We start from the raw sequence: 25127 nt of genomic DNA, 5'->3' as shown, positions 1-25127 counted from the left end.
ATCAGCAAGATTGATCTCCATTCCCCGTCAGTGTGTGTAGCCACCAATTTAGCAATTGGTGCAAACAGTTGCGTGATATTTGTCATGCATACCTTACGACTTAATGTTTTTGTTGAAAATATTGTAGCTAGTCGCTAGTTCCATTCCTGTAAAATATGCAAAACTATGACCGAGAACGATAAAAGTCAAAGTGGTCCAGATGTGTTTAAAAAAAAAGAATAATCACAGTGACGTATTAGACGACAGTGTATGCAGACGAAACTCCAAGGTTCATTAGTGTTCAAAGACGCAGCTCTTTGTAATTACACTATAAAAATAAATGTGAATAATACCATTCTGGCCTGAAGATATATGGATGTATTTTTGCATAAATACTGCCTTTGTACCAATGCTGATAAAGAATTGCCCACAATAAGTTAAGTAAACAAAGTCGGCTTTCAGTGTAATCACTGCCACAGCTTTGCTGAATAGCCCCGAGATGCATGTGGAAGATGTAAATAACCATTTAACCCACCATCCTTCGCAGAGCAGGAAATTCAGCTGCACTCGATGAACAGATAGCTCAGTGGAAACTTCTTATCCTTTCATGTGTTGGTTCATCAAGTGTAGCTGATTTTCTTTCTGTTTCCTCAATGTACTGTACAACCTCATACCACCTTGATAGGGGCTGCGAAGTGGCAGCAGATGTTGTTTTCCTTCTAACCTACCTTTCTTACCCTCCTCCTCCTCTTGCTCACCTCATCCTGTGTAGGGGTACTTTAGTGATCCCTGGAATGTGTTTGATTTCCTCATCGTAATTGGCAGCATAATAGACGTCATTCTCAGTGAAATCAACGTAAGTACGACGTCCCCCCCCTTCCCACTTCACTCTCCTTGTCTCTCCCTCTCTGTCTCATGTCCTCTCACTCTGTCTTACCTTCTGCTCTCCTTTCCTTTGTGGTTACTCTCTGTCATGCTGTCATTTCTCTTCATCTATCTTCTTTGTCAGCCTCCTCCTTCTCTTCTTCCTCCTCCTTCTCTTCCTTTCATTCTTAAAACCAAGATGGCCGCTGCCACGCACGGGACCCCCACTCCCCCCACCCACAGCCACAGAGGTTCCTGAGCGAGAACAAGCTTCTTCCTGGGTTTCACAAAAAGTCAAGGAAACAGAGGCAGGGTTTAGCTTTGAGCACAAAGGTTTCTGTCTTGCGTCCTCTTTCCTAACTCTTCACAGTATCTAAAATGTTGTTGGGTTTTTTGGTTTCTTTTCTTTTGTTTTTTTGGCCACACTGTGACACTCAGGTTTGATCCCCCTGACTAACTGAACTAACTCACTGACCAATCACAAACAGCCTTACGCAGCTTTTTCTCATTTTTTTTAGTTGTGATTTTGTTGCATATTGTTCCTTACTGTTCCTGTTGACATTTCCTCTCATAGACAAGCATGACCGATCGCTGCTGCTCTACCTGTGCTGTCTATCTTCTTCAGACTGCCCCCTCTTTTCTTTTTTAGCCTTTTTTAAATTTTGTTGTTTCTTTCCCTTTCTACTCCTACTAAAAACTCCAGTGCTCATGTATGTAATGGTTTTTATCTTATTTTTTCTCCTCTCTCCTTTAATTTCCGTTCTTTCCATTTTTTTAAATGTCTTATGTTTTGTCCTTTTCTTTTGTTGTTTTCCTTTTCTGTCCATCCCTACACAGCATTATTTTGTTGATGCATGGAACACATTTGATGCCTTGATAGTTGTGGGTAGCATTGTTGACATAGCGATCACTGAGGTTAACGTAAGTAGTCCAAACTCCCTCCCTCCCTTCCTGCCTGCCTGCTCTGCCATTCCCACACACACAAACAGACCGAGCGCTGATACCCATCTCGCATGCTTTCAAATGATTAGGAAAACTGCAGCTGCACAATATTTTAACCTAAGAGATGGCTGAGTAAGTCTGGCAGATAAAACAGCCATATGGGGCCCAATCAAACTGGAAACTACTGGCTTCTGAAGGGTTTTTGTAGTTTTTGAGCTTTGTTTTGTTCCCATATCTGATTATCTTTGGACGTGGTAAGGTATCGCGTCCTTTAATTTTGTTTTGGTTTTTTTTCTTTTTGTGTAAGAAAATGCCTCCTTCCCAAGCAATCCTAATCACTTTTTTACTATTAGAAGCAGTGTGAAAATGCCAAATTTTCAGTGCGGCTTTTAACATTTGAAGCTGCTTGAGATATGTTTTCACGCCTCGGTCTGCTTAGTATCAGTAGCATCAGAGACTATTGCATTTGTCAATAGAACCGATTGCATTTCCTCAGCACTTGGTTTGATTACACATTGGTTTTATTTGGTCTTTCATCACTGCCTTAGGGGATACATTCCCCTGGCATGATGGACACTGTATAGCATGACAGATACAACAGTGGTATATCCAGGCCTGTTACTGTATCCAATTTATCTTGTGCAGAAATTATATTCTGAATAAAGGAACAAATGCAGATTCTCATATTATAACAACAGTGTTTTGAGGGTAAGAAGAAAAGCGCTCTGAGTTTATATATAGCGAGAAAAACTTAAGGTAGCTATGAGAAACATACACGAGTTGCATTTTCTTTTGTCCAACAGTAGCAATGTGGAGACATGGGGAACAATTTGATCCATAAATGGATTTACTCGGGACCCATGAAATTTATGTAAATGTATGTATGAATTCATTTATCATCGACGTGGAGGCCCTATGGTCAGTGGTGGGGCTGAATAAGAATGAATATCCCAAACACAAGTCAAATGTTGAGTGTCTATTGTATTTACACTTCAGGGACAGTTAGTGTTTAATTCATGTGGTACTGAAAGTGCTCTTTGGCAGGAGTAGAGTTTAAGAACTGCACAGTCCTTTTCATTTATCCTTAGAGGAAAGTGCATTTGTACTAATGATCGGCCTCACCGAAGACCTTAATGTTACTTCGACATTTCTTCTACCTGCCCATCATTAAAGTTGCTTTTATGGTTTCCCTTTGATCTGAAAAGCTTTGCATCTTTTGTAAAACAAAAAACAAAACACGAGAACAAGTGTAATTCTCTATACACTTATGGTTAAAAAAAAATTGAGCCAAAATCCAGAAGCAGTGTGTCAAACATTGAGGACTTTGACTGGGCCATTGCAACACCTTGATTCTTTTCTTTTTTTAGCCTTTATGTTGTAGATTTGCTGCTGTGCCTCGGATCATTAACCTGTTACATGACCCAATTCAGCCAAACCTTAGCTGTCAGACCGATCGCCTCACGTTTGACCCTTGTATGCTTTGGTATTCAAAGGAGTTGATGGTCTATCAAAACAAGCTCAAATCACTGTTGGAGTGGTTGGTATGAGGTGTTTGTGCTGTGATTGGTTTTCTCCAAATGTTGTGCTGTGCATTATGGCCAAACATCTCCACTTTGATTTCCACTCTTGGTCCAAAGGACATTATTCCAGAAGTCTTGTGGTTTGTTCAGATGCAATTTTGCAAACCTAAGCTGTAGTGGCATAGTTACACATTCTTTTTCTACTTGTACTGTCATGAACTTTATCACTTAATAACTAACTGAGGCCTGTAGAGCATGAGATGTAGCTTTTTCCAGGATTTTTTTTTGCAGTGTCCCTTAGCATTGTATGGTTTGACTTAGAGATAAATTTCCTGCACATGGCTTCTGGATTTTGACTTATTTTTTGTTAAATTAATAACACAGTATAATATGTTTAGTTTTGTTGTTTATCTGAGGCTGTATTGAGAGCATTTTAAGACCTCCTAAGGACTAAATCAAGGACATAGCACCTTCAAGAATCAGTACTTTTACCCTAACTTAGAGAAGTAAGTGTTTAATATTAGTATAATGTTGATGGAGTTCTGACTACATGTTTGAGTCAAAGTTGAGGGTTAGCATAACTTGAAAAGGAAAATAAAGACACCAGGAGAGAAGAGCTGGCCCAGTTGTGGTGAAGGGTTAAAAAGAAAGTAGCCACCCATCTCTTTTTTTGATTTCAGTCACAAAACATAGTGGTGCTGGTGTTCTCTACAGTGATCTTGGAAAGAGCTAGGTGTAGCCAGTCTTTTTGGTAAGCATAGCTTGGCTGTCCCTCAGCTAGAAAGAACAAGGTCCTTCAAAGTCAGTCATTAGTCTTCTAATCTAACATAATAAAGAGCACTAAAAGACTTTTATTTAGGAGGTCACAATAAATACAGCCTTTTTCTGTTTAAGATTGGGGATCCACATATTACCAGCTTAAAAATTCCAACTGGTTTGAAAACATGAAGCAGGAAGAGAGCATGCATAGATGTAGATCAGTACTTTATTTCATATGCAGCTTTTCCTCCTCAGATAGCACCGGTGAGGCATACAAATACAGTACAGTTACTGTATTCCAGGCATGTATGAGCTAAGCGCTTGTATTCATGCCATGAGGAAGGCATTTGTCCCCATGAGAGGCTGACAAAGCTGCTTATCGTTGCTTGGGTATGCTTAGATATGTTCTTTATTTCGTTTTTCTATTTAGTTATTAGAACAATTTGCTGTCAAGGGACTCAATAAAGGATCATAAAGTATCTTCAATAATGTATCTGATCTTGAAGCTCCTGTTTAGAAAGGCACAAATGTCAATTTAAATAAACAGGTTGAATAACCACCTTAAGACTGAGGTGTGTTGGGCCAGAGATATCCACTTTTGTCATCTATACAAGCCGCTGATGTTGCACTTAGCACTTTGGTTTGGAGATTGCCTTTGATTTGAGTGAGTTGGTTAATTGAGAGATTGATTGATTTGGTTAATTGGTTTGCAATTCCTTCTGAATGATTCATCATATTGTTTTCTAACCTCTAACCTAAAGGCATGCCCCAAGTTTGTTTGTTTTTTTCCTCCTCTTCATTTTCTCCTCTGGTAGTTTTTAATAATTTGGGCGATGCGCTGCCCAAGCTACCTTTTCTGTCTTTATCTCCTGTAGTTTTTTTCTTTTCCGGTGTCTTTTTTTTAAGAAACCCTCCGCACTCTGAGAACTCTTGACCGTTTTTGAACTGGGGCCCTGTCACATAGACATTTAAAATCTTAGCCTGCGACTGCATCAGCCACGAAAGCACAAGTGAATGTATTTAACAGCCGCCATCTCCTTAGTCGCATCTCTCAAATGTACACGAGTGTACAGTGGAGTGCAGTAACAGGCTGGCGTTTAAAACCTTATCACTTTGCCTGTAGTAAATATTTAAAACATCCAATCTAAATGCACCCACTTCGCCGCTCCTTTGGGTGCCTGGTTGACTTAGATTAGCCGCATATCTTCCGGTCATTAAAACCGAATATCCCCTTAATCCTGGATCTCTAATTCTCCCCAGAAACCTGCGGGTGCTTCTTAAACCTTGTATGGTTTCTTTTACGTTTTGGTTTTGGTTTGAGTAGCAGTAGTTTGAACAGATCAGTAGTGGTTTGCTCTGAGCGGTGTCTTGCGGACAATGCCAGTATGGACTGCATCTCTTTCTCTATCTTCGGAATGCCTCTTCTTCTCCTCTCCATCCTCCTCCTCCTTCTCTTTTTCTGAGCCTTTTCAATGCACTGAACTCTTCTTTTATGGATGTTTATCTCTCTCTTTTTCTCTGTCTTTTCTTTGACGTTTGATTGCGGTGCAGCTTGCTCACATAAAATGAAAGCTGGGTAACATGGGTCTCTCGTGTGTTTCATATGCCCTACGAGGTCCACAATTATCCGCTCTATATGTAAACATGTGTTTTAAAATATACATAAATATGACAAATGAAACAAAAATATGTTCGAGCTTCTGTAACGTAAATTAACGGGTAAGAATAATCCCATGACACACATGTTACCCATTAAACTGACTGAACTGATGAAATTTTTTGCTTGAAAAAATTGCCGTGCAATGTGAGTGAACAACTCGGATCCATTTTAAATGTGCTCACATCTGCACTGTAGTTCAGCCTATATATTGTGTATATATTATAATTTGACTGTTTGATTATTTTTTTAGGACTAAATTTGTGTTTTGCTAAAAGTATATTTTATTTGAGGATCTTCCAGGGCCAAAAATTCAGTGTAGTATCAATATTTTACTTTTGATCTGTTTTAAAAGAAGATAAATGAAGGATATTTTAAGTTTAATTGGATTCTGTGTCAAAGCTTTGATTTCAATTTGAAATGAAAGCACATTGCAAACAATGGCCCTTAATCATAATCCTCAGAAAAACACTCAAACATGCCTTTAGTTTGTTACTTAGTCCACACTTAATATAAATCAGGTTATCTTCCTCCCCTATACCCTTCCGTCCTTCCTTCCTGCAGATCCTTCCTTTATCCCTCCCTCCTTCCTACAGTTGCCCTTTCTTCCAACCTTCCCTTCCCTCATCGCCCCCCCGATTGCACTTCAGTTTTCTCATACGCTCACACAAATGCACATATAGTCATATTCTCTCTTCAGGCTTGCTATGCCTGATCTCCTTTTTTATGTGAAGAGATTATTACTTTTGTTTTTCTATTATTTACGTTTTCTATTTAGAGAAGTGGTGCATCGTAAAGACTTTTTACTCTGTGTACATCGTTAGTATGTGTGTGTGTTATCATAAAGGCGTGTAGATGGCCCTGTTGAAATCCCATAAAATCCCTCATCCTTCCTTCCTTGTTTTCTTCCTCTTTTAATTTGTTTTCCAACTCTCTAAAATAATTTCCCTGCATGTCTTCCGTCCCTTCTTCTACTCTTCCTTTTCTTTCCCAATTTTCTCCTTAATTTCCTTCCTATTGTGTCTCTTAAACACCCTCTTTCTCTCTTCCTTTAAACTCACCCGCTCAGACCTTTTTGATTTTGAAAACAAGGACAGGAAGTAATGATGCGTTTATTTTGTGAGGGGTATTTCAACACGGCCATTTCTAACGCAGAGTGACGCGCTTCCGAGTCATAGATTGAACTGTTAGTTAATCTATCACTCCCAGCAGTCTGAAATGTTGCAGTGCCGGGGAAAACCAGTGGGTGGCTCCCTACAGCACAAGGTTTGTGTGCTCGTTAGTACATGCAGACACACACAAGCTCTAATTTCCACAGTCTAGCATCGTCTTTGCAGTTAGTGGAACTTACAGAGTTTTATATGTTATCTTACCAGCATCTTAACTGTGGATGCTTCCTTCAAAGTAAAACTTCCAAAAAAAGCTTAATTTCACATGAATTGTGACTATTCTCTGGTGAAAGATGCACCTGATTAATGTAGGTAAATTTGGTTAAATGTAGATTCACTTAAATTATCCCCGATCATATACACATATAAGCTTTCGCACATAGACACACACTCTACGACAACTCTCACCCCCTGTGTTGCAGCTCCTGAGCGTTATTCATTTTTTTTGTCCCTCAAGGACAGAAATTTCCCACCATCTCTCATCACTACATGTTTCAGTCTTCTAGTATCTCTGATAAGAAGTGATTCAGCCTGATCTGGCCCTCGCAGAGGATAGGTCACTCTCTAGATGCAGTAATATCACACAAATATCTCCCTCTAATATCTGGCTCTGATGAGATTATATTTATTCACCACCATATGAGTCTCGATCAGAGATTGAACTCTGTCGGTTTGTGATTTTTTTTTTTTTTCGTTTTCAAAAAAACAAACAAACAAAACACACAGACACACACATAAACACACTTGCACCGTGACACAAACACACACACCAAGGTGCTACTCTGGTGCTGATGTTTGTTGCCTTTCCTTAAAGCCGGCTGACTCCTCCTCGTCCTCGTCCTCTTCGTCCTCCTCTTCCTCCTCTTCCTCCTCTCACCCCCCTGTGGTAAGGCCAATGGTACGCTCCGACGGTAACCTCGCCCGCCGCCCTACCTCCTCCACCATCCCTTCATCCCTCCATCATTCCATCCCTCCCTCTGCTATGCCATCCACGGTATGATCTTCTCGTCCACCCTGTCATCTCCCCCTCTGTCGCTCATGCTGTTAACTTCTGCAGCATGCCGAGATATATATCGCTGTTGTTTGTGCTTTGTTAAATGTATATATATGTGTAGTCCTATATGGTGAAGGACACTGTACGTTATGCAGGCCTAGTATCACTGGAGTCTTGTGACTTTCCTTGGTGGCTGTCATTCTTGCCATGGCGCAAGCTGCCCCCACTTCCTCCCCATGGCTTGCAAGTTGCCCTCCGTATGGAAGTGGTATCTTTCGCGCTTCGTCATCAGTACGAGCCATCATGGTCACGCTGTCTCTCTTTTTCTCACTCTTCTCCACTGATCTATCTGTCTGTATCTGTCTCTTTGTCTGTATCTGTCTGTCTGTTTACGAATCAGTCTTGTGATTTGTCTCTGAATATTTCCAACAATTCCTTATCTTTAGTGTCTGTCTTTGGCTCTCTTTCTCTCTCTGTTACACTTACTGTCACTGTACTTCTTCTGCTCACTCCCCACCCCCACCCCCACTCTTTCAATGGTGCAATGGTGCCCACTGTGGTCCAATTGTGGTATTTACATGCAGTACAGAATTGTGATTTTCCACTCCTCAGAAGGATGTGCCACTTTTAGCATATCTGGCAGTGGAGTTTGGGATAATGCATGTTATCGGTTACTTGTCAACAAGCTTTTATCCCAGAATTACATAAAAATAGAAGTGACTAGTCATTTTTCCAAACTTTGATTTATTTGCAACACAAAGTAAGTAACTAGTGCAAATAATGAATGCAAATCAGATCAGTAATATGTTGAAAAGTAACGCACCGTGCAACATCTGTTATCCCAAACTGCAGCAGGATGTGTGGAGAATGGCAAGTTCTTTGTGGGAGCACACTGTGTGTTCTTTGTGGGATTAACATAAAGAATTAATGGCTTCTTGGAAAAATACAAGTGGCAAAGCAGATTCAGAGGTCAGAGAGGCTGATGCCGTGTTTCTTTGGGTCACATTTCATTGTTACAGTGACGAAAGATGTAGCACAGCTCTCCTCTGGTTACACGTTGCGTGTAGTCAGGTTTGTTTTGTGCATACTGGCCAGTCAGATAATGGTGAACTGGAGATTTTCTCCTTAATTTTGCATAACTAGTTTTGTCATTAGGATTGCTAATGAGCCGATATCCTTGCTTTCACCCGATTCAGCTGTCATTTGTGGTGTAAATTGTGGATATTTATTCCTTAGCTTGGCCGTTAGCTGCTGTGTTGTGTGCATCGTGCTGTACAAAAACTCTGATGTTGCCTTTGTTTTTCTGCCTTTTTGTCCTGGAGAACGAGCAGGAACAGCATAAATAAATAAATCTGTATTAGAATAGCACTCTGCTAGATGGCTGAATATTTTATCGCAGACTTATTTCCTGTGGATGACAGAAACCTTAGCTAACTTTACCTAATAAAGCAGCAAAAATTCAAATAATTGAATGCGTAAATGTCTGGAGATGCAAAATACTAGCGGCTCTGTAAATAAAAAGAGACCTAGAAGATCACAGTACACAGATGGTGTAGATATGGAGATTTACCACACAGGTAAATAGTGTTTCTACATGGCTGTCACTGCACTGGGCAGTAATAACTTTATCCTCTGGAATATCATCCTTGGATTTTCTTTCTCCAGGTGGCCAGTTTATCTGTGACAAACAATTAGCCTGTCTGCATGATTTATTGAAACAGGAATCAGCCCACAGGCTCGGATTTTTGTATTGTATCTACCGTGAGTTGTTAACAGTGATTTATGAGAGTGCTTACCTCCATCGATGGAAGACTCTCCGTCCCAGTCTCAGATATTAGATTTTTAGTCTATAGCAGTGCAGAATAAATGCAGAAGATTTACTTCAGAGGTCCCAAAAGTGTTTAAAAGCCTGTTTGTCAAATGTCAGCGCATGGCTAGATTTACCTGTAATTGGACGCTTTCTTTGTTGTGATTATGGTGGCGGTGTGGTGAGGTCAAAGAAACAGCGTTAAGGTGTATCAGATGCTTGTAAACATGAATGAAGCGGATTCAATCAGAAATGTCAAGGGATTTTTCCATGAAGTCATACACGTAAGCATGACTGCCCGATTCTCTCCCAGATCTCTTGTGTCAGTTGATTTTGATGGGATTTTGTAGGACGCAAGTTTCCATTTATTAACTCTGTATGTGTGTGTGTGTGTGTGTGTGTGTGTGTGTGTGTGTGTGTGCATATGTGTGTGCCTTTTATTCATATTAACACTCATATGTGTGGGTGGAAATATGGATACAAATGTTACTTGTATGTCTGTGTGCATATGCATGTTTTCATGATCATTTATGCGCGTGCGTGTGTATATGTGTGTGTGCGTGTGCGTTTGCTTCATTTCCCTATCTATCTGCATGTGTTCCCATGCGTCCTGTGTTTTTTTTTCTAACAAAAAAAAAACACCAAACCCCACCAAAAGGGACTGCAGAACTCTGAAGAGAACGCCAGGATCTCCATCACCTTCTTCCGGCTGTTCCGCGTGATGAGGCTGGTGAAGCTGCTGTCTCGCGGGGAAGGGATTCGGACCCTGCTGTGGACCTTCATCAAATCCTTCCAAGTGAGGGGAGAACCGGACACAACATGCTAGAATAGGGGGGTTGGGTTTACACAGGGAGAAGTGGCTCTCTTTGTCCTTCCTTTCAGAGCTCTATTTGCTTTCACTTAAGTTCTGTTTTTTAAGAGATTTTACAAGACATTTTAATTTTAACCACACATTTAAAGTCTGTAAATTAAATTTAAAAATTATTTTCAGTTCTGAGATGCATGCAGCTATAAATGCCCTTGTTCTTGTGTAAATCCAGCCTGGTAGAGTCTCACAAGCTACCTTTCCTTGCCTCGCCTTGTCCCTCCTCATCCCCACCTCTTACTTGCGTAGAAGGTCAGGTAGATGCTATTTAAAAAAAAAAGAGGGATGGTGTGAGGTAATGGAGAGGATGTTTGGGAGTCTAACTACAGAAGCAGATTATGAAGTTTGAAAACAGGAAAAAAAATCCATACCTTAACGAGAAATCTTTTCTTCGTCTTTCCACTTCTCCTCTTTTCTTTCTTCTTCTTCTTCTTCTTCTTCTTCTTCTTCTTCTTCTATTTATTACCGTCAAACACCCTGCGCCCTACTACTAACCCCTGAGAGCTCACCATTCCCCGTAGGCGAGTTAAGCCGTAGACAAGTTTTGTTTAACGAAGCACTCCACCAAAAAAGTGAAATCATTTGATAGAGAGTTGTGGGGACATTAAAATCATCTGTTCTCTCTCTTGCGTTAGCTGAGACGGGCCACTTCATGTTGTACTACTGCTGCCTGTTTGAACCACAGGCTTAAAAATCAGCAGTGGTTGTGAATATCATTTTGAGCTATGCATTAACATTTTGTGCGCTTATAGAATTTATTTAATTTATGAGCAGGCTTTAACTTTTTCATTTATTCATCATGACTTGGCCCTGCCCTTCTATACACAGGAGTAATATTAGCCAGGAGCACAGTCCTGCACTTTTGCTAATGCGTCTTAATATAGAAAAACAATGTTCTGCCCTTGTTTGGTGCATGTGCTGTATGTTGGGACTGATCTCCTGGCTAAGTCCAGAGAACAGATTGTATTTTGCTGAGGTTTTTCACTCTGAAGTCAGATGATTTGTCCTGGATTGTTTTTGGTGTTGTGCCACACAAGACTGCAGATCCATTCACTTTCACAAGTTTGAAAAAAGAAAAAAGAAAAGAAAATAATAGATTGTGACTTTGAAGATTAATTGGACGAGTGAGATTTGAATGAAAATGAATGGACTCCAGCTCTGGTGTAGGATAAGCCTGCAGAAAACTTGCCACTGATGCATCTCTCCTCTCTTCAGGCTCTGCCCTACGTAGCTCTGCTTATAGTGATGCTGTTCTTCATATACGCCGTCATTGGCATGCAGGTAAGCTGTCAGGTTGTTATCCCCTTGTTTCCCTCCCACTGTTATCTTCTCTCACCTTCTCTCCTTTAGCAAGCCTCCGTCCTGTGTCTGTCCCCCTGGAGTCTTGTCACTCAGAGTTCCTGTTTGGTCAAGTTGTTATTTTGCTCTCCCATTATCTTCCTCTCTCTGTTGCTCTTTAGTTACTGTTTGTCTTTGTCTCTCTGCTTCCTCTCTGTTTCACCTGGAAGCTGTTGTATTGTTTGTTTCACTGACGATGAGTAGGAGACACTTTGGTTTGATTTGCTGGGGGATGTCTGGCCACTAAATGTGACCGACTTTCACTTGTCAATGCTGACATCATATGCTGTGTGCTGTGACTACACCCTCCCCTCCTATACAGATGTTTGGTAAGATAGCTCTGCGGGACCACATGCAAATCAACAGGAACAACAATTTCCAGACATTCCCTCAGGCGGTGCTGCTGCTCTTCAGGTAAGGGTGATTAATTTGGGCATTTGCTCTTTTTTACTCCCTCATCGTCTTTGTTATTCCACTTTTCTCCTAATCTGTATACTTTGTTTGTGTAACTGCTCTGGCATTAAAAACTGCCAAATCAAACATGCTAGTCTATATGGGAGCAGCCAAAAACAGCTTGATGTTGATTTACGACAAACGCCCTGAAGGTTTTCTTCCTCTTTTCTGCTTGGTTGTGATGATGGTAAGATTCCATGAAGGGGGACAAAAACCACAGAACCTGAAAGGATGGAATCACACATAATTTACTAGCATTACACCAAGTTTATTCTCCTCAAGTTCAAAAAATGTCTATCCTTTCTTATTCTGGATACACCCCTACATGGAATATATAATAGCACTGAGTCTCCATTAAGAATGACAGTATACTTGGACACTTGATAAGCAGAGGAACTCAAAACTGAATGGATAAAAATCATATATATATATACAGTGGGGCAAAAAAGTATTTAGTCAGCCACCGATTGTGCAAGTTCCCCCACTTAAAATGATGACAGAGGTCAGTAATTTGCACCAGAGGTACACTTCAACTGTGAGAGACAGAATGTGAAAAAAAAATCCATGAATTCACATGGTAGGATTTGTAAAGAATTTATTCGTAAATCAGGGTGGAAAATAAGTATTTGGTCACCTCAAACAAGGAAAATCTCTGGCTCTCACAGACCTGTAACGTCTTCTGTAAGAAGCTTTTCTGTCCCCCACTCGTTACCTGTATGAATGGCACCTGTTTGAACTCATCATCTGTATAAAAGACACCTGTCCACAGCCTCAAACAGTCAGACTCCAAACTCCGCCATGGCCAAGACCAAAGAGCTTTCGAAGGACACCAGGAAAAGTATTGTAGACCTGCACCAGGCTGGGAAGAGTGAATCTACAATAGGCAAGTAGCTTGGTGTGAAAAAATCAACTGTGGGAGCAATCATCAGAAAATGGAAGACATACAAGACCACTGATAATCTCCCTCGATCTGGGGCTCCACGCAAGATCTCATCCCGTGGGGTCAAAATGATCATGAGAACGGTGAGCAAAGATCCCAGAACCACACGGGGGGACCTGGTGAATGACCTGCAGAGAGCTGGGACCAAAGTAACAAAGGTCACCATCAGTAACACACTACAACGGCAGGGAATCAAATCCCGCAGTGCCAGACGTGTTCCGCTGCTGAAGCCAGTGCATGTCCAGGCCCGTCTGAAGTTTGCCAGAGAGCACATGGATGATACAGCAGAGGATTGGGAGAATGTCATGTGGTCAGATGAAACCAAAGTAGAACTTTTTGGTATGAACTCAACTCGTCGTGTTTGGAGGAAGAAGAATACTGAGTTGCATCCCAAGAACACCATACCTACTGTGAAGCATGGGGGTGGAAACATCATGCTATGGGGCTGTTTTTCTGCCAAGGGGACAGGACGACTGATCCGTGTTAAGGACAGAATGAATGGGGCCATGTATCGTGAGATTTTGAGCCAAAACCTCCTTCCATCAGTGAGAACTTTGAAGATGAAATGAGGCTGGGTCTTCCAACATGACAATGATCCAAAACACACCGCCCGGGCAACAAAGGAGTGGCTCCGTAAGAAGCATTTGAAAGTCCTGGAGTGGCCTAGCCAGTCTCCAGACCTCAACCCCATAGAAAATCTGTGGCGGGAGTTGAAAGTCCGTGTTGCTCGGCGACAGCCCCAAAACATCACTGCTCTCGAGAAGATCTGCATGGAGGAATGGGCCAAAATACCAGCTACTGTGTGTGCAAACCTGGTAAAGACCTATAGTAAACGTTTGACCTCTGTTATTGCCAACAAAGGTTATGTTACAAAGTATTGAGTTGTATTTTTGTTATTGACCAAATACTTATTTTCCACCCTGATTTACCAATAAATTCTTTACAAATCCTACCATGTGGATTTATGGATTTTTTTTTTTCACATTCTGTCTCTCACAGTTGAAGTGTACCTCTGGTGCAAATGACTGACCTCTGTCATCATTTTAAGTGGGGGAACTTGCACAATCGGTGGCTGACTAAATACTTTTTTGCCCCACTGTGTGTGTGTGTGTGTATGTATGTATGTATGTGTATGTATGTATGTATGTGTATATATATATATATATATATATATATATATATATATATATATATATATATATATATATATATATATATATATATATATATATATATATATATATATATATATATATATATATATATATATAAGTGCTTATACATAGTCATATTTTATATGCTCAGATGTAATAAGAACAAAGTCTAACATCTGCGTCTCTCTCTTTTTGTCTTTGTAATAATGTGCATGTGTGTGCTTCACTCCATGCTTTTATGCGCGAATGCATACATGCGCACATGCATGCATTTCAATATGTGTGTATGTGTGCCTCTTTGTTTCTGTTGTGTGTCTTTCTCACAACCGCATGCACGCCGGCATTTGCGTCGGCGTCCATGCATATTTGGTTGGTTGTGTGCATGCGTCTGTCTATCAGATGTGCAACAGGTGAGGCGTGGCAGGAGATCATGCTGGCGTGTTCACCCAAACAGCCGTGTGAGAAAGGATCAACCAATGAAAGCAGCTCGTCCAACGAGGACTGTGGCAGCCAGTTTGCCATCATTTATTTTGTCAGCTTCTACATGCTCTGTGCCTTCCTGGTGAGTACAGGCACACATCTAATTTTAATTAGTAAAAGGAGAGTATTTCATGTGACTGTCATAACCACAAATAGCAAATTAACATATTTCAAAATGTGCCAGAAAGATGACTTTGAAATTGTGTGTTACATTTAATAGACTGTAGAGAAATGTAGTACATGTTGATTGAACTGGCAGGTCTATAATTGTTTAGAGTGGTACGATAGAAACTTATGGATTTCTGATTTTCCCCAGATCATCAACTTGTTTGTGGCCGTCATCATGGACAACTTTGACTACCTGACGCGTGACTGGTCGATCCTGGGGCCACATCATCTTGACGAGTTCAAGAGGATCTGGGCTGAATATGACCCAGAAGCTAAGTAAGTTTACAAAGCTATATTTGCCACTTTTCATCTGTTTCAAACATATATTCATGCATTTATTTTGGCTGTGTATTTTTACTGCTTATAGTTTAGTAGACAGGGAAGCTTTCTGCTCAAAACTGCTCAATTTATTTCTTTAATTAAATCCTTAGTTATGTTCAAGTAGTTGAAATAATCTGTCCGTGCATCCTGTTTCTACTGCAAAAACACTCCCTGGAGTACTCTCTATCCGTGGTTGAGAATCACTAGTGTAGAGCGTCTCTAAAATTCAACATCTATGCTGGTTTTTAGGGGGAGAATAAAACATCTTGATGTGGTGACTCTGCTCAGAAGAATCCAGCCTCCCCTCGGGTTTGGAAAGCTCTGTCCACACAGGGTGGCTTGCAAGGTAAATACATTTGTATGGCCACACAAATTCCTAAACAAGGCTGCAGAGTTATCAAAAATATACATAACAGCTCAAGTACCATCACTGCATGAGTTAAAAAAAATCCTCATGTTGTGTTGTATTAGAGTGGTGACATATGCACAGCTAATAACGCCTTGCACAATGACTCAAAACACATACTGACAACAAATCGTACCTGGGAAAATATCTCAAAAAAATCTCTCTAACGAAAGATTAGCGTCCTTAGAGTTGAACTGCTGTCTGCGTATTTTTAACAAACTGTCAGCTGCCAGTATCTGTTGGCAGCTGTTAGGGCAATTCACTGTGTTAAAAAGGTGCGTGTGTTTTTCATCTCACGTAGCGTCTGGTGTCGATGAACATGCCTCTGAACAGCGACGGAACAGTGATGTTCAACGCCACACTGTTTGCCCTGGTCAGAACCGCACTCAGGATAAAGACAGAAGGTAAAAAACACGTATGGGGGCAATCACTAGCACACAACTGTAAAGGTCACACATGTACGCACCAGTGGGCACATCATCATACTTGATAGCACAATGTGAAATTGCGTGTTTTCTTATTTTGCCCCACTTTTTTTAAAACCTATTTTATAGAGGGGTTGTAATGTAATTTCCAACTATGGAAATTCTAGTTTGAATCTACAATGTGTACTTCATACTGTGCTTTGTGTGTGCAGGGAACTTGGAGCAGGCCAATGAGGAACTGAGGGCAATAGTGAAGAAGATATGGAAGAGAACCAGTATGAAGCTCTTGGATCAAGTAGTGCCCCCTGCTGGTGGTATGTACACCCTGCAGCACAGTTTCTTATGCACAAATATTTAAGAAGTGAATGTTTCCAATAGACATTACTGTCACCTTACTGTGGTCAAAACCTTGGTTGCATCACTTGCAGTGGAGTTTCTGAAAAATCTTGCAGCATGTTAATTTTAAGCATTAATCTTTTTTAATAATGATGTTGTTGTTTTTTTGTTTCTGCAGATGACGAGGTAACAGTCGGGAAATTCTACGCCACCTTCCTCATCCAGGAATATTTCCGCAAGTTTAAGAAAAGGAAAGAACAAGGGCTGGTGGCCAAGGTGCCCCCCAAAACCGCACTCTCTCTGCAGGTATACAGACAAGTTTTGTCCACAGTAGAGCTAAACATTACAGAAGTAGATTTCTGACATTCGAAATTTGCTCCTGGGTTACAACATGATATGTAAGCAACACTGCTGTGTCTGTGTGTAGGCGGGCCTGCGGACATTGCACGACATCGGTCCGGAGATTAGGAGAGCCATCTCCGGAGACCTAAATGTGGAGGAGGAGCTGGAAAAAGGTGTAAAGGAGCCTGTGTCAGCGGCGTCTGAGGACGATATCTTCAGGGTAAAGGTTGGATACACACACCTTCACTCACTCTCCAGAGAGAGAGAAAAAGAAAGAGAGAGAGATGATCAACGCCAGCTTGAAGCCGTATTGCATCATGCACATAAACATGCATTCTTGCATGTGCTTAGTCAAGAAGACATAATAAAAAAAGCCTCATGTTCCACCACATAGCTTGGCTACAAAATGCTACACTCACTGAACTATATTTATGGATTTTGGGGGGATGTGTGGGGTCCAATGAAAATAAGTTTTTAATAAACACAGCAGTATTTTACACACTATAATCACTAAACAAATATTCAGCGCTGCAACTGTAAGGATTACATACTTACACATACACACAGCTCCTTCTACAGTAAGAGGGTGAGTTATGCTATCGACCTTTCATTTTCGCCACCATTATAACATTCATATGCTGTTTTGTTTAGTTTTTTTTGCTGCTGTATTTGCATTGTGTACCAAAAATAGACAGCCAAATGTCTGTGCCTAGCTAAAATGAAGGTTAATAGAAAATAAAACTCCAGTGTCCAGTTTATTTAATTTTATCAGTCTGCTTTCATTTACTAAAAATGTTCTGAAGTTTTTTGCCTTTTGATAAAAGCTTTTTGCTTTGCATTCCCATCATTGCTGCAAGCAGTGTTTTGAATTATGGATGTTGGGGTGTGGTGCTGTACATTATTAAGATATTCTTTAACTTAACCTTTCCATTTCTCTTCTCAACTTTTTGTGTTCCTCCATCTCAACCGTCTCCGCCCACACCACAGCGCACAGGAGGGTTGTTTGGCAACCATGTCAACTACTACAACCAGAGCGATGGCCGTGGGTCCTTCCCGCAGTCTTTCACTACCCAGCGTCCCTTGCACATCAGCCAAAAAGGGTCACCTTGTGAAGGCGAGAGCCCGTCTCATGAGAAGCTCATGGATTCAACTACTTTCACCCCTTCCTCTTACTCCTCATCAGACTCTAACGCCAACATCAACAATGCCAACAACACTGGCATGGCCGGGGTGGCAACCCAGGGCATCAGTCGATTCCCGAGCCCATCTATAAGCACTGTGGATGGGCACACGGGGCAGCCACTCACCCCCATTCTGCTGCCAAGATCTGCATGGTGCTTTCCTCCAAAGAGGTGAGTGCAGGCTCAACAGCAGCTTCCATTTACACCTTGTTTTGAACTTTTCTGCTTCTTTCCTACTTTATGTGCTCCTTGATTGTGTTGTGAATAATTTGCTTTCCTCTTCCATAGCCCAGGCATTAGTACAAATATTTAACTGCCTTGTTTTAACATAATTAACAAAAAAGATGTCCATATAGACATAAATAATTCAGCTGTTTATTTCTTTTTACTACCTGCTTTCTTTCCCTGTCTTTTGTTTCTGGTGGCGAGCAGGACGTGTTTTTATGACAGCCTCATGCGGTATGTTGCCAGGGGACAGAGAGAGAGAGAAAGAGAGAGAGTGTGTGTGTGTCTGTAATCTCATAATGGCATATAAAATAACATAGCTGTCAGGGTGCTATAGTAACACTTGTTGCTATGCACACAGTGCTTTATTTTGCAATAGCAAAAAGCAGGCTACATGCTGTTACTATAAAAATCAGCTACCAAAGCTGTAGATAGACTGTTTGGTTCAATGGGGCCAAACGTTTCCTATCAAGGCTTCTCTGAATGCTGGTTTTTTTTTTGGGGGGGGGGTGTAATATGACAGATCTGGGTTAGACACTGTATAGAAACATACAAACATCTGAAAGCTTATACTTATTTGCTAATTTTAATGCAAATGTGGAAATGTGTGCTCTACGCTCACTGCCACTTTAATAGGTACACTTTGCTAGTACCAGGTTGGACCCAGTTTTGTTTTCAAACTGCCTTTTGACACGATGGCGTCACGCAGCTGTTGTAGATTTCTTGGCTGCACATCCATGATGTGAATCTTGCCTTTCATCACATCCTAAAGGTGCTCTACTGGACTGAGACCCTTTCTTGGATGTCTGCTGCTGTGATGGTTGGACTGAGATCTGGTGGCTTTGGAGGCCATTTGTGTGCATAGAACTCACTGTCAAGAAATTAGTTTGGGATTATATGAGTTTCATGACATGATGGACTGATTCTTATATAGCTGTATTTGAGTACTCAGTGTTTCATGCAACATTCTTCATTTACCAGTTCAGGCTCATTCATTAAAGACTTTTTTCTACATCAAAGTGCTTTTTGTTTAAGATTTACAGACATTATTACTCCAATGGATGCATCAGGAGCACATTGGGGTTCATTATCTTGCCCTTAGAATACTTGTATGAGATCTAGACTAGAGCAGCCAGTGATCAAACAACCAAACCTTCCTATTAGTAGATGACCTGCTCAACTGAGGTACAGCCACCCCAAATAATGTGCAGCCATCAGAAGGTGGGCACACTGTGGACATAAAGGGATGGACATAGTTAGCAGCAATACTCAGGCTGGCCGTAGTGTTAAAACGATGATCAGTTGGTGCAAAGCATCACTATCCACCTGTACTATTGATGCAGGTTGAATCCATCCTGTCATTTTTTTTAGGACAAATTCCGAGTCCACTATCTGATTGTCACAGCAGTATTTTTCAAAGATCATTTTTCATCATGAGCTTGAGCTTGTGTAAAATGTCGCCTTATTTTCCTGTTTTTAGCTAACAGGAATGGCACTTTCTTTAGTCTTTTGCTGCTGTAGCACAAGGTTCAGTGTTGTTGCATTTAGAGATGCTGTACTGCTGCCTTCCTATCAGCTCAAAGCAGTCTGGCAATAACACTCTGATAGATATCTGCATTAATGAGCTCATAAACAGGTTTACCTGTCAAAGTGGCCGGTGACTGTATATTCATGAAATTTGGTTTATATGTTTTGAAAGTTGTGCTTTAATTGCTCCATGTCAAGTTAAAATATATTACCAAACTTTGCATTTATTTTGATTTTAGTGGCTTAATTACTTTCGACTAGCATCCCTCTCTGAACGACTTCACATATTAAGTCACTGTATTTGTAAGGCTTTAAAAACAGCAGTCAGTTAATATGTATATCATTGCCTTGATTTATTTTGCCCACTTGTTGGGATGTTGAGCCAGCTTTACACTTTAGTTACGATAACTGATTGTGTGTGCTGGCATGTATGTCCGCAGTTTTTCCCATTCAGTAGGCCTACTTGGACAGTAATGAATCTAAAATAATACACTTGAGTACAAGCAAAGCAAAGTATAAGCTTTCTGATGGACTGGATTTAATCAGTTCAGTAACAGGTTAAGATCCACCAAGGCTTAGCCAAAATCATCAAGTTAGGTCGTTGTTCTAACCCAGAGTTTGCCGTGGAACCGTTAGCTGATTAAAGGGACATCTGGCATTTTTAGTTTTTTTTGTTTGATTGTTTTTTTCCCACATGATTTGTTTTTCTTCACCACACTGTTGTTTGGGGAGGTTTATGTGCTGCTTAACAAAAATTAAATTAAAAATTCTGGGACTTGAAACTGAAACTTGGCATCATATTACGCCTCTTAATTCGAAACTCTGGGAAACTGAAGTGCTGTTGCTTGGAAGTAAAAACACATCTGGTGAAGAAGAAGAGAATAAAAATTAAATGCCAGAATGTCTCCTTAAAGCTTGAGTATTGGGTATGAAATACAGTTGTGGTTAAAAGTTTACATACACTCATTGTAGGCATGAATGTTGTGGTCATTTGGAGCATTTAGTGATTTCTTTGAACTGTGTTTTTTTTCCCCATGAGGAATGGTTTTACTGCATACATTTTTAATAATTTAAAAAAAACTGAATTGCATGCACAAGTTTAAATTTATTTTGAATTGTCTCTAATCCACACAGGGTCAAAACTACACATACATGCTCAAGCATATAGATGCACCCCCTCTAATATTTGGTTAAATATCCTGTGGAAAGTTCCACCTGAACCAGATGATTTGGTAGCCCTCAACAAGCTTCCAGGATCATTCTGGCTGGATATTTGACTACTCTTAGCAGAATTGACAGAGTTCGTTTAAATTGGTTGGTTGAAGTTGAGTCTTTGGGAAGGCAGAAGCTTAATGGCAGCCTGCTTTATCCATTCTAAAACCTGCTGTCATCTGTTTTTGGGGTCATTTTTTGGATCATAGCTTCATCTTTACTTCACTTCACTGATGTCAAATGTCTCAGTCTTTGTTCCGTCTGAACATAAAACATTTCTCCAGAAGTCATTTGGCTTGTCCATGCGTTAACTTAAATATTTTAATAGGTGGTTCTGAAGGTTCTACGATCTCTTTTAACTTTGATGTTTCACTACTTTGCCAAAGAAACTACTGGAAGACGAGTGTTAGTATCCACAATGAAGCATTTTAAATCCCAGTGGGCTGAGAAAATGCCAACCAAGAAATGAGCCTCTGCTCCAGAACCGACACCTTTAAGCTCGACTGATATTTGCAGCTGCCCACATGGGTGAGCCAAATGGCTGGTCTAGGTGGAACTTGCCAAGGGAATTTTAATGGAAAATTGGTGGGGTGTATCTATATATTTGAGCCCATGGGTATACTTTTGAACCTGTGTGGATTAGAAAAAATCCAGAATAAATATAGATCTTGTTTTTAAACTTATTAAAGATGTATGCTGTACAATTATTCCACCCTGGAAAAAGAACATCCCCAAATTACCATGGCATTCATGCCCATGATGAATGTAAATAAACTTCTCACCGCAACTGTGGATGTGACTGGGAAGAAGACATCTTTGAGACGCAAAGAGAATTATAACCTCCTCGCACCAGACAAGCACAAGTATATTATAAATTGGATTTGAATCTTAGTCTCCTGAGGGAAAGTCTCGTACCTAACCCATCGTACCACAGATTCTGACTCGCTACATGGTCTTGCTAGCTCTTTACGCTACTTTTACAATTCACTCGGTCTGGTCTGAACATATTTGTGATTAGCCTGTCAGAGCCCAGAGAAGGTGCATGAGTCTAGTTTCCTATCAGACAACTGTATGAAAGGTTGCTGTGGAAATTTCCTTCTGTCCAGTGACGCCAAAAACGCCAGCTCCAGCTTTTTTCTCTGATAAGCAGTGATTCGCAGAAAGCAATAGCCTCAGATTCTGGGACTTTACTGACCTTCAAATGATGATAGCAGCATAAAAAGTACTGTATTAAAATAGAGCTCCCTGAGAGCAACATTCCTTCAGAATATAGTCTCTTCTGTGTTTTTTAAAGATGTCTGAACTTCAGTCTTGCTATCAATTGCTATAATCCAGGTGTTGCCTTTTATTGCTATTCACCATTTTGCTTCAAGAAAATAGCTGCAATATCCACCCGCTTCTTTTCAGACTCTCCTCCTCCTTTGCCTTCCTACATGCAGTAGCTAAGCATCCATGGGTTTCTCCTTTCAGTTTTATTGCAAATAATTTTTAGTGTATTTACATGTACTTGTCTGTCTTCCTGTTTTTCCGTTTGTCGTGCGTCTTTATGTTCATTCTGTGTTTTTTGTTTGTTCGGCCGTTTGCTTGTTTGTCTGTAGCTCAGACTCGTGTGACAGTCATCTGCCAATCATCCGAAGAGGGGAGGGGTCAACAGAGGAGACATACGACGAGAGCTATGTTGAAGACAGGGTGTACCATGAGGATGACCACTCGCTCTCGTCTGACATGTAGCGTTTAAACACATATGCACTCAAAAACAGCAACGAAAAAAAAGCACATTTATTCCCCAAGCCTTTAATATTTCACAACTTTTTTTCTTTATTTTATGCACTTGTGTGCTCTTGTTAGGCTGGTGTATCACGATGAGACTTGTAAGCAGTTGACTCCCATGGAGGAAGCGGAGGAAGTCGACGACAGAAGAGGAGGAGGAGGGTGGCAGTCTCCCAGGAGGGTCTTCCTCTGTCCCACTTCTCTGGGTGAGAAGACCCACTTTTTTAAAAAATCTTGCGTATAAATTGCGCCTGCTGTCATTTACGCATCTTTACGTGCTGTGTTTTTGCATATTTGTGGCATTGATGTCAGGGCGGAGATCGTCCTTCCATCTGGAGTGTCTCCGGAGACAGTCGAGGCCAGACGTCTCTCAGAAGACGGCTGTACCTTTACATCTTGTACATCATCAGGTAGCCTCAGGACGCCTACATAATAGAGGCAAACACACAGAGTTACAGATGCACATAAAAAGATGTGCAAAGAAATCATAATCCTCCCGGCAGCTCCTCTCTAACTCTCTCCCTCTCCTCCTCCAGGCTCTGGCTGTAGCAGGGTTGAGTCCTCTGTTAAGACGGAGCCACTCACCGACCCTCTTCAGTCGGCTGTGCTCCACACCTCCAGCAAGTCCCACAGGTTAACCAAGAATTTTGAAGCACTTTCTGTCCTTGTCATATTAAATCAGTGAGAGAGTTCTAACTAATGTTTATACTTTCCTTAGCTCAATGCAGTGATGCCTCCTACCAGCGAGTTCCCTCTCTGAGGCTAGAGGGCTCCAACTCCCATGAAAAGCTCAATACCAGCTTGCCCTCTGTCAATTGTGGCCCATGGTAAGAAAATAAAGCTGCTCCAAAAACAGTTTAAGCACAAGTGACGTTTTTAAGGTTTAAAACAAATCACTTCCCCTCCTAGGTACAATGACAGTAATGGGAATAGCCCGGTGCCCAGTCCTAGCCCCACCCCTAGCATGCCAGCGTCCAGTCAAAGGGCACCGAGGCCGGTGTCGCTCACTGTGCCGTCGCTGTTGGGGAAAGACTCCAGCTCGCTGTGTCACGGCAGCGCAGGCAGTCTAGTGGAGGCAGTGAGTATGAGTTATATGTAGCTGTATCTGTGTATAGGATCATGAAGGATATTCTCTACCTGTTATTTAGCATATATTCAACACCACACTGTAACACGTGACACATTAAACCTTTCTCCTCTCTGTCCATCCCTCTTAATCTTTTCCCTGTCAAGGTCCTAATATCAGAGGGCTTGGGTCATTTTGCTCAGGACCCCTCGTTCATTGAGGCGACCAAAGCGGAGCTGGCTGATGCCTGCGACATGACCATCGAGGAGATGGAGCACGCCGCCAACAACATTCTCAACGGCACCTCGCCCACAAACGCCACATCCAGCACCTCCTCCACCTCTCAGCACAGCCCTAACGGCAACGTCCTCCCCTTCCACACAACAGCAGCAGCAGCATCAACGCACAGGGACCGAGTGGTCGGCTTGAGTCCTAGTGAAGGTGGGGGAGAAGCTACAGGAAGCAGAGGCTCCATACACGGTCCCTCCTCTATAGAGGAGCGGCAGGAGCTGCTAGCCAGAGAGAGAGAACCAGAAGAGGAGGAGGAAGAAGAGGAGGCAGGAGGGAGGGAAGAGGGGCACTACAGAGGCTCGCTTGTGATCGGAGGAGCACGACAGAGGAACAGCGGGCTGTTGGAGGACGAGGATATGGAGTGTGTGACAAGCTTATAGGAGTCAAGTTAATGGGTTCGATCGACGAACTGGCCCCTCTGACATCATCAGAGACTGATGCTTGTCAGGTGCTGCTTACAGCACCGCGGCTGGCTCTGTCTGTCCCCACCCTTCACATACACACACACACATACAAACACACTCTGTCGCTCTGGAGAGTGGCGGCCAGTGATGCAACCTTAAACACTTGGTTATGACTCTGTTAGTCTATGAGTTAGTATATGGATGGATGTTTGCTGTAAAAGCGATATACTCTACGAGCGTGTGCTTACGCACGTTTGTCAGTGTGATCTAGGATTTTTTTTCTATCTGTGCGCGCATGTGCGTGTGTTCTCCACACGTCTGAGTGTGTCTCTAAAGTGCCTCACAGTTTTATCATGTCCTCAGAGTGTTAAGCGCAGAAAAGTAGACACAAGCAAAAAAGAAAAGAGACAAAGGGAAGTATGACTGAATGAAGGTAGACAAGAAACAACACAGCCAGGAAGTCCTTTCTATGGTTCTCCTGCAGACAACATAGTGTGTTTAATGTTTTCATTTCCTACGCCTACTTTGTGTT

At 41.4% G+C, this 25127-nt stretch overlaps 1 protein-coding gene across 1 annotated transcript in view; it reads left to right on the top strand.

Moving 5' to 3' along the window:
* The window catches only part of cacna1c (calcium channel, voltage-dependent, L type, alpha 1C subunit), a 227298-nt gene extending 202171 nt beyond the window's left edge, over positions 1-25127 (top strand). The window contains exons 32-51 of the mRNA XM_085386740.1: positions 752-835; positions 7705-7884; positions 10350-10487; positions 11772-11837; positions 12217-12308; positions 14841-15003; positions 15238-15365; positions 15660-15756; positions 16118-16220; positions 16454-16555; positions 16756-16883; positions 17005-17139; positions 17907-18271; positions 22663-22791; positions 22913-23040; positions 23147-23244; positions 23371-23467; positions 23553-23661; positions 23744-23912; positions 24068-25127. Of these exons, the coding sequence (XP_085242866.1) occupies positions 752-835; positions 7705-7884; positions 10350-10487; positions 11772-11837; positions 12217-12308; positions 14841-15003; positions 15238-15365; positions 15660-15756; positions 16118-16220; positions 16454-16555; positions 16756-16883; positions 17005-17139; positions 17907-18271; positions 22663-22791; positions 22913-23040; positions 23147-23244; positions 23371-23467; positions 23553-23661; positions 23744-23912; positions 24068-24571 (3015 nt within the window). The 3' untranslated portion in view covers positions 24572-25127. The remainder of the gene's footprint in view (positions 1-751; positions 836-7704; positions 7885-10349; positions 10488-11771; positions 11838-12216; positions 12309-14840; positions 15004-15237; positions 15366-15659; positions 15757-16117; positions 16221-16453; positions 16556-16755; positions 16884-17004; positions 17140-17906; positions 18272-22662; positions 22792-22912; positions 23041-23146; positions 23245-23370; positions 23468-23552; positions 23662-23743; positions 23913-24067) is intronic.

This window comes from Rhamphochromis longiceps, linkage group LG17 (assembly GCF_057381845.1).
Source record: "Rhamphochromis longiceps isolate RC_006_pf linkage group LG17, R_longiceps_female_GT1.1, whole genome shotgun sequence".
In the NCBI taxonomy this organism is placed as follows: domain Eukaryota; kingdom Metazoa; phylum Chordata; class Actinopteri; order Cichliformes; family Cichlidae; genus Rhamphochromis; species Rhamphochromis longiceps.
The sequence above is the reverse complement of the archived record's forward strand: the minus strand, read 5'-3'. Positions and strand labels throughout refer to the sequence as shown.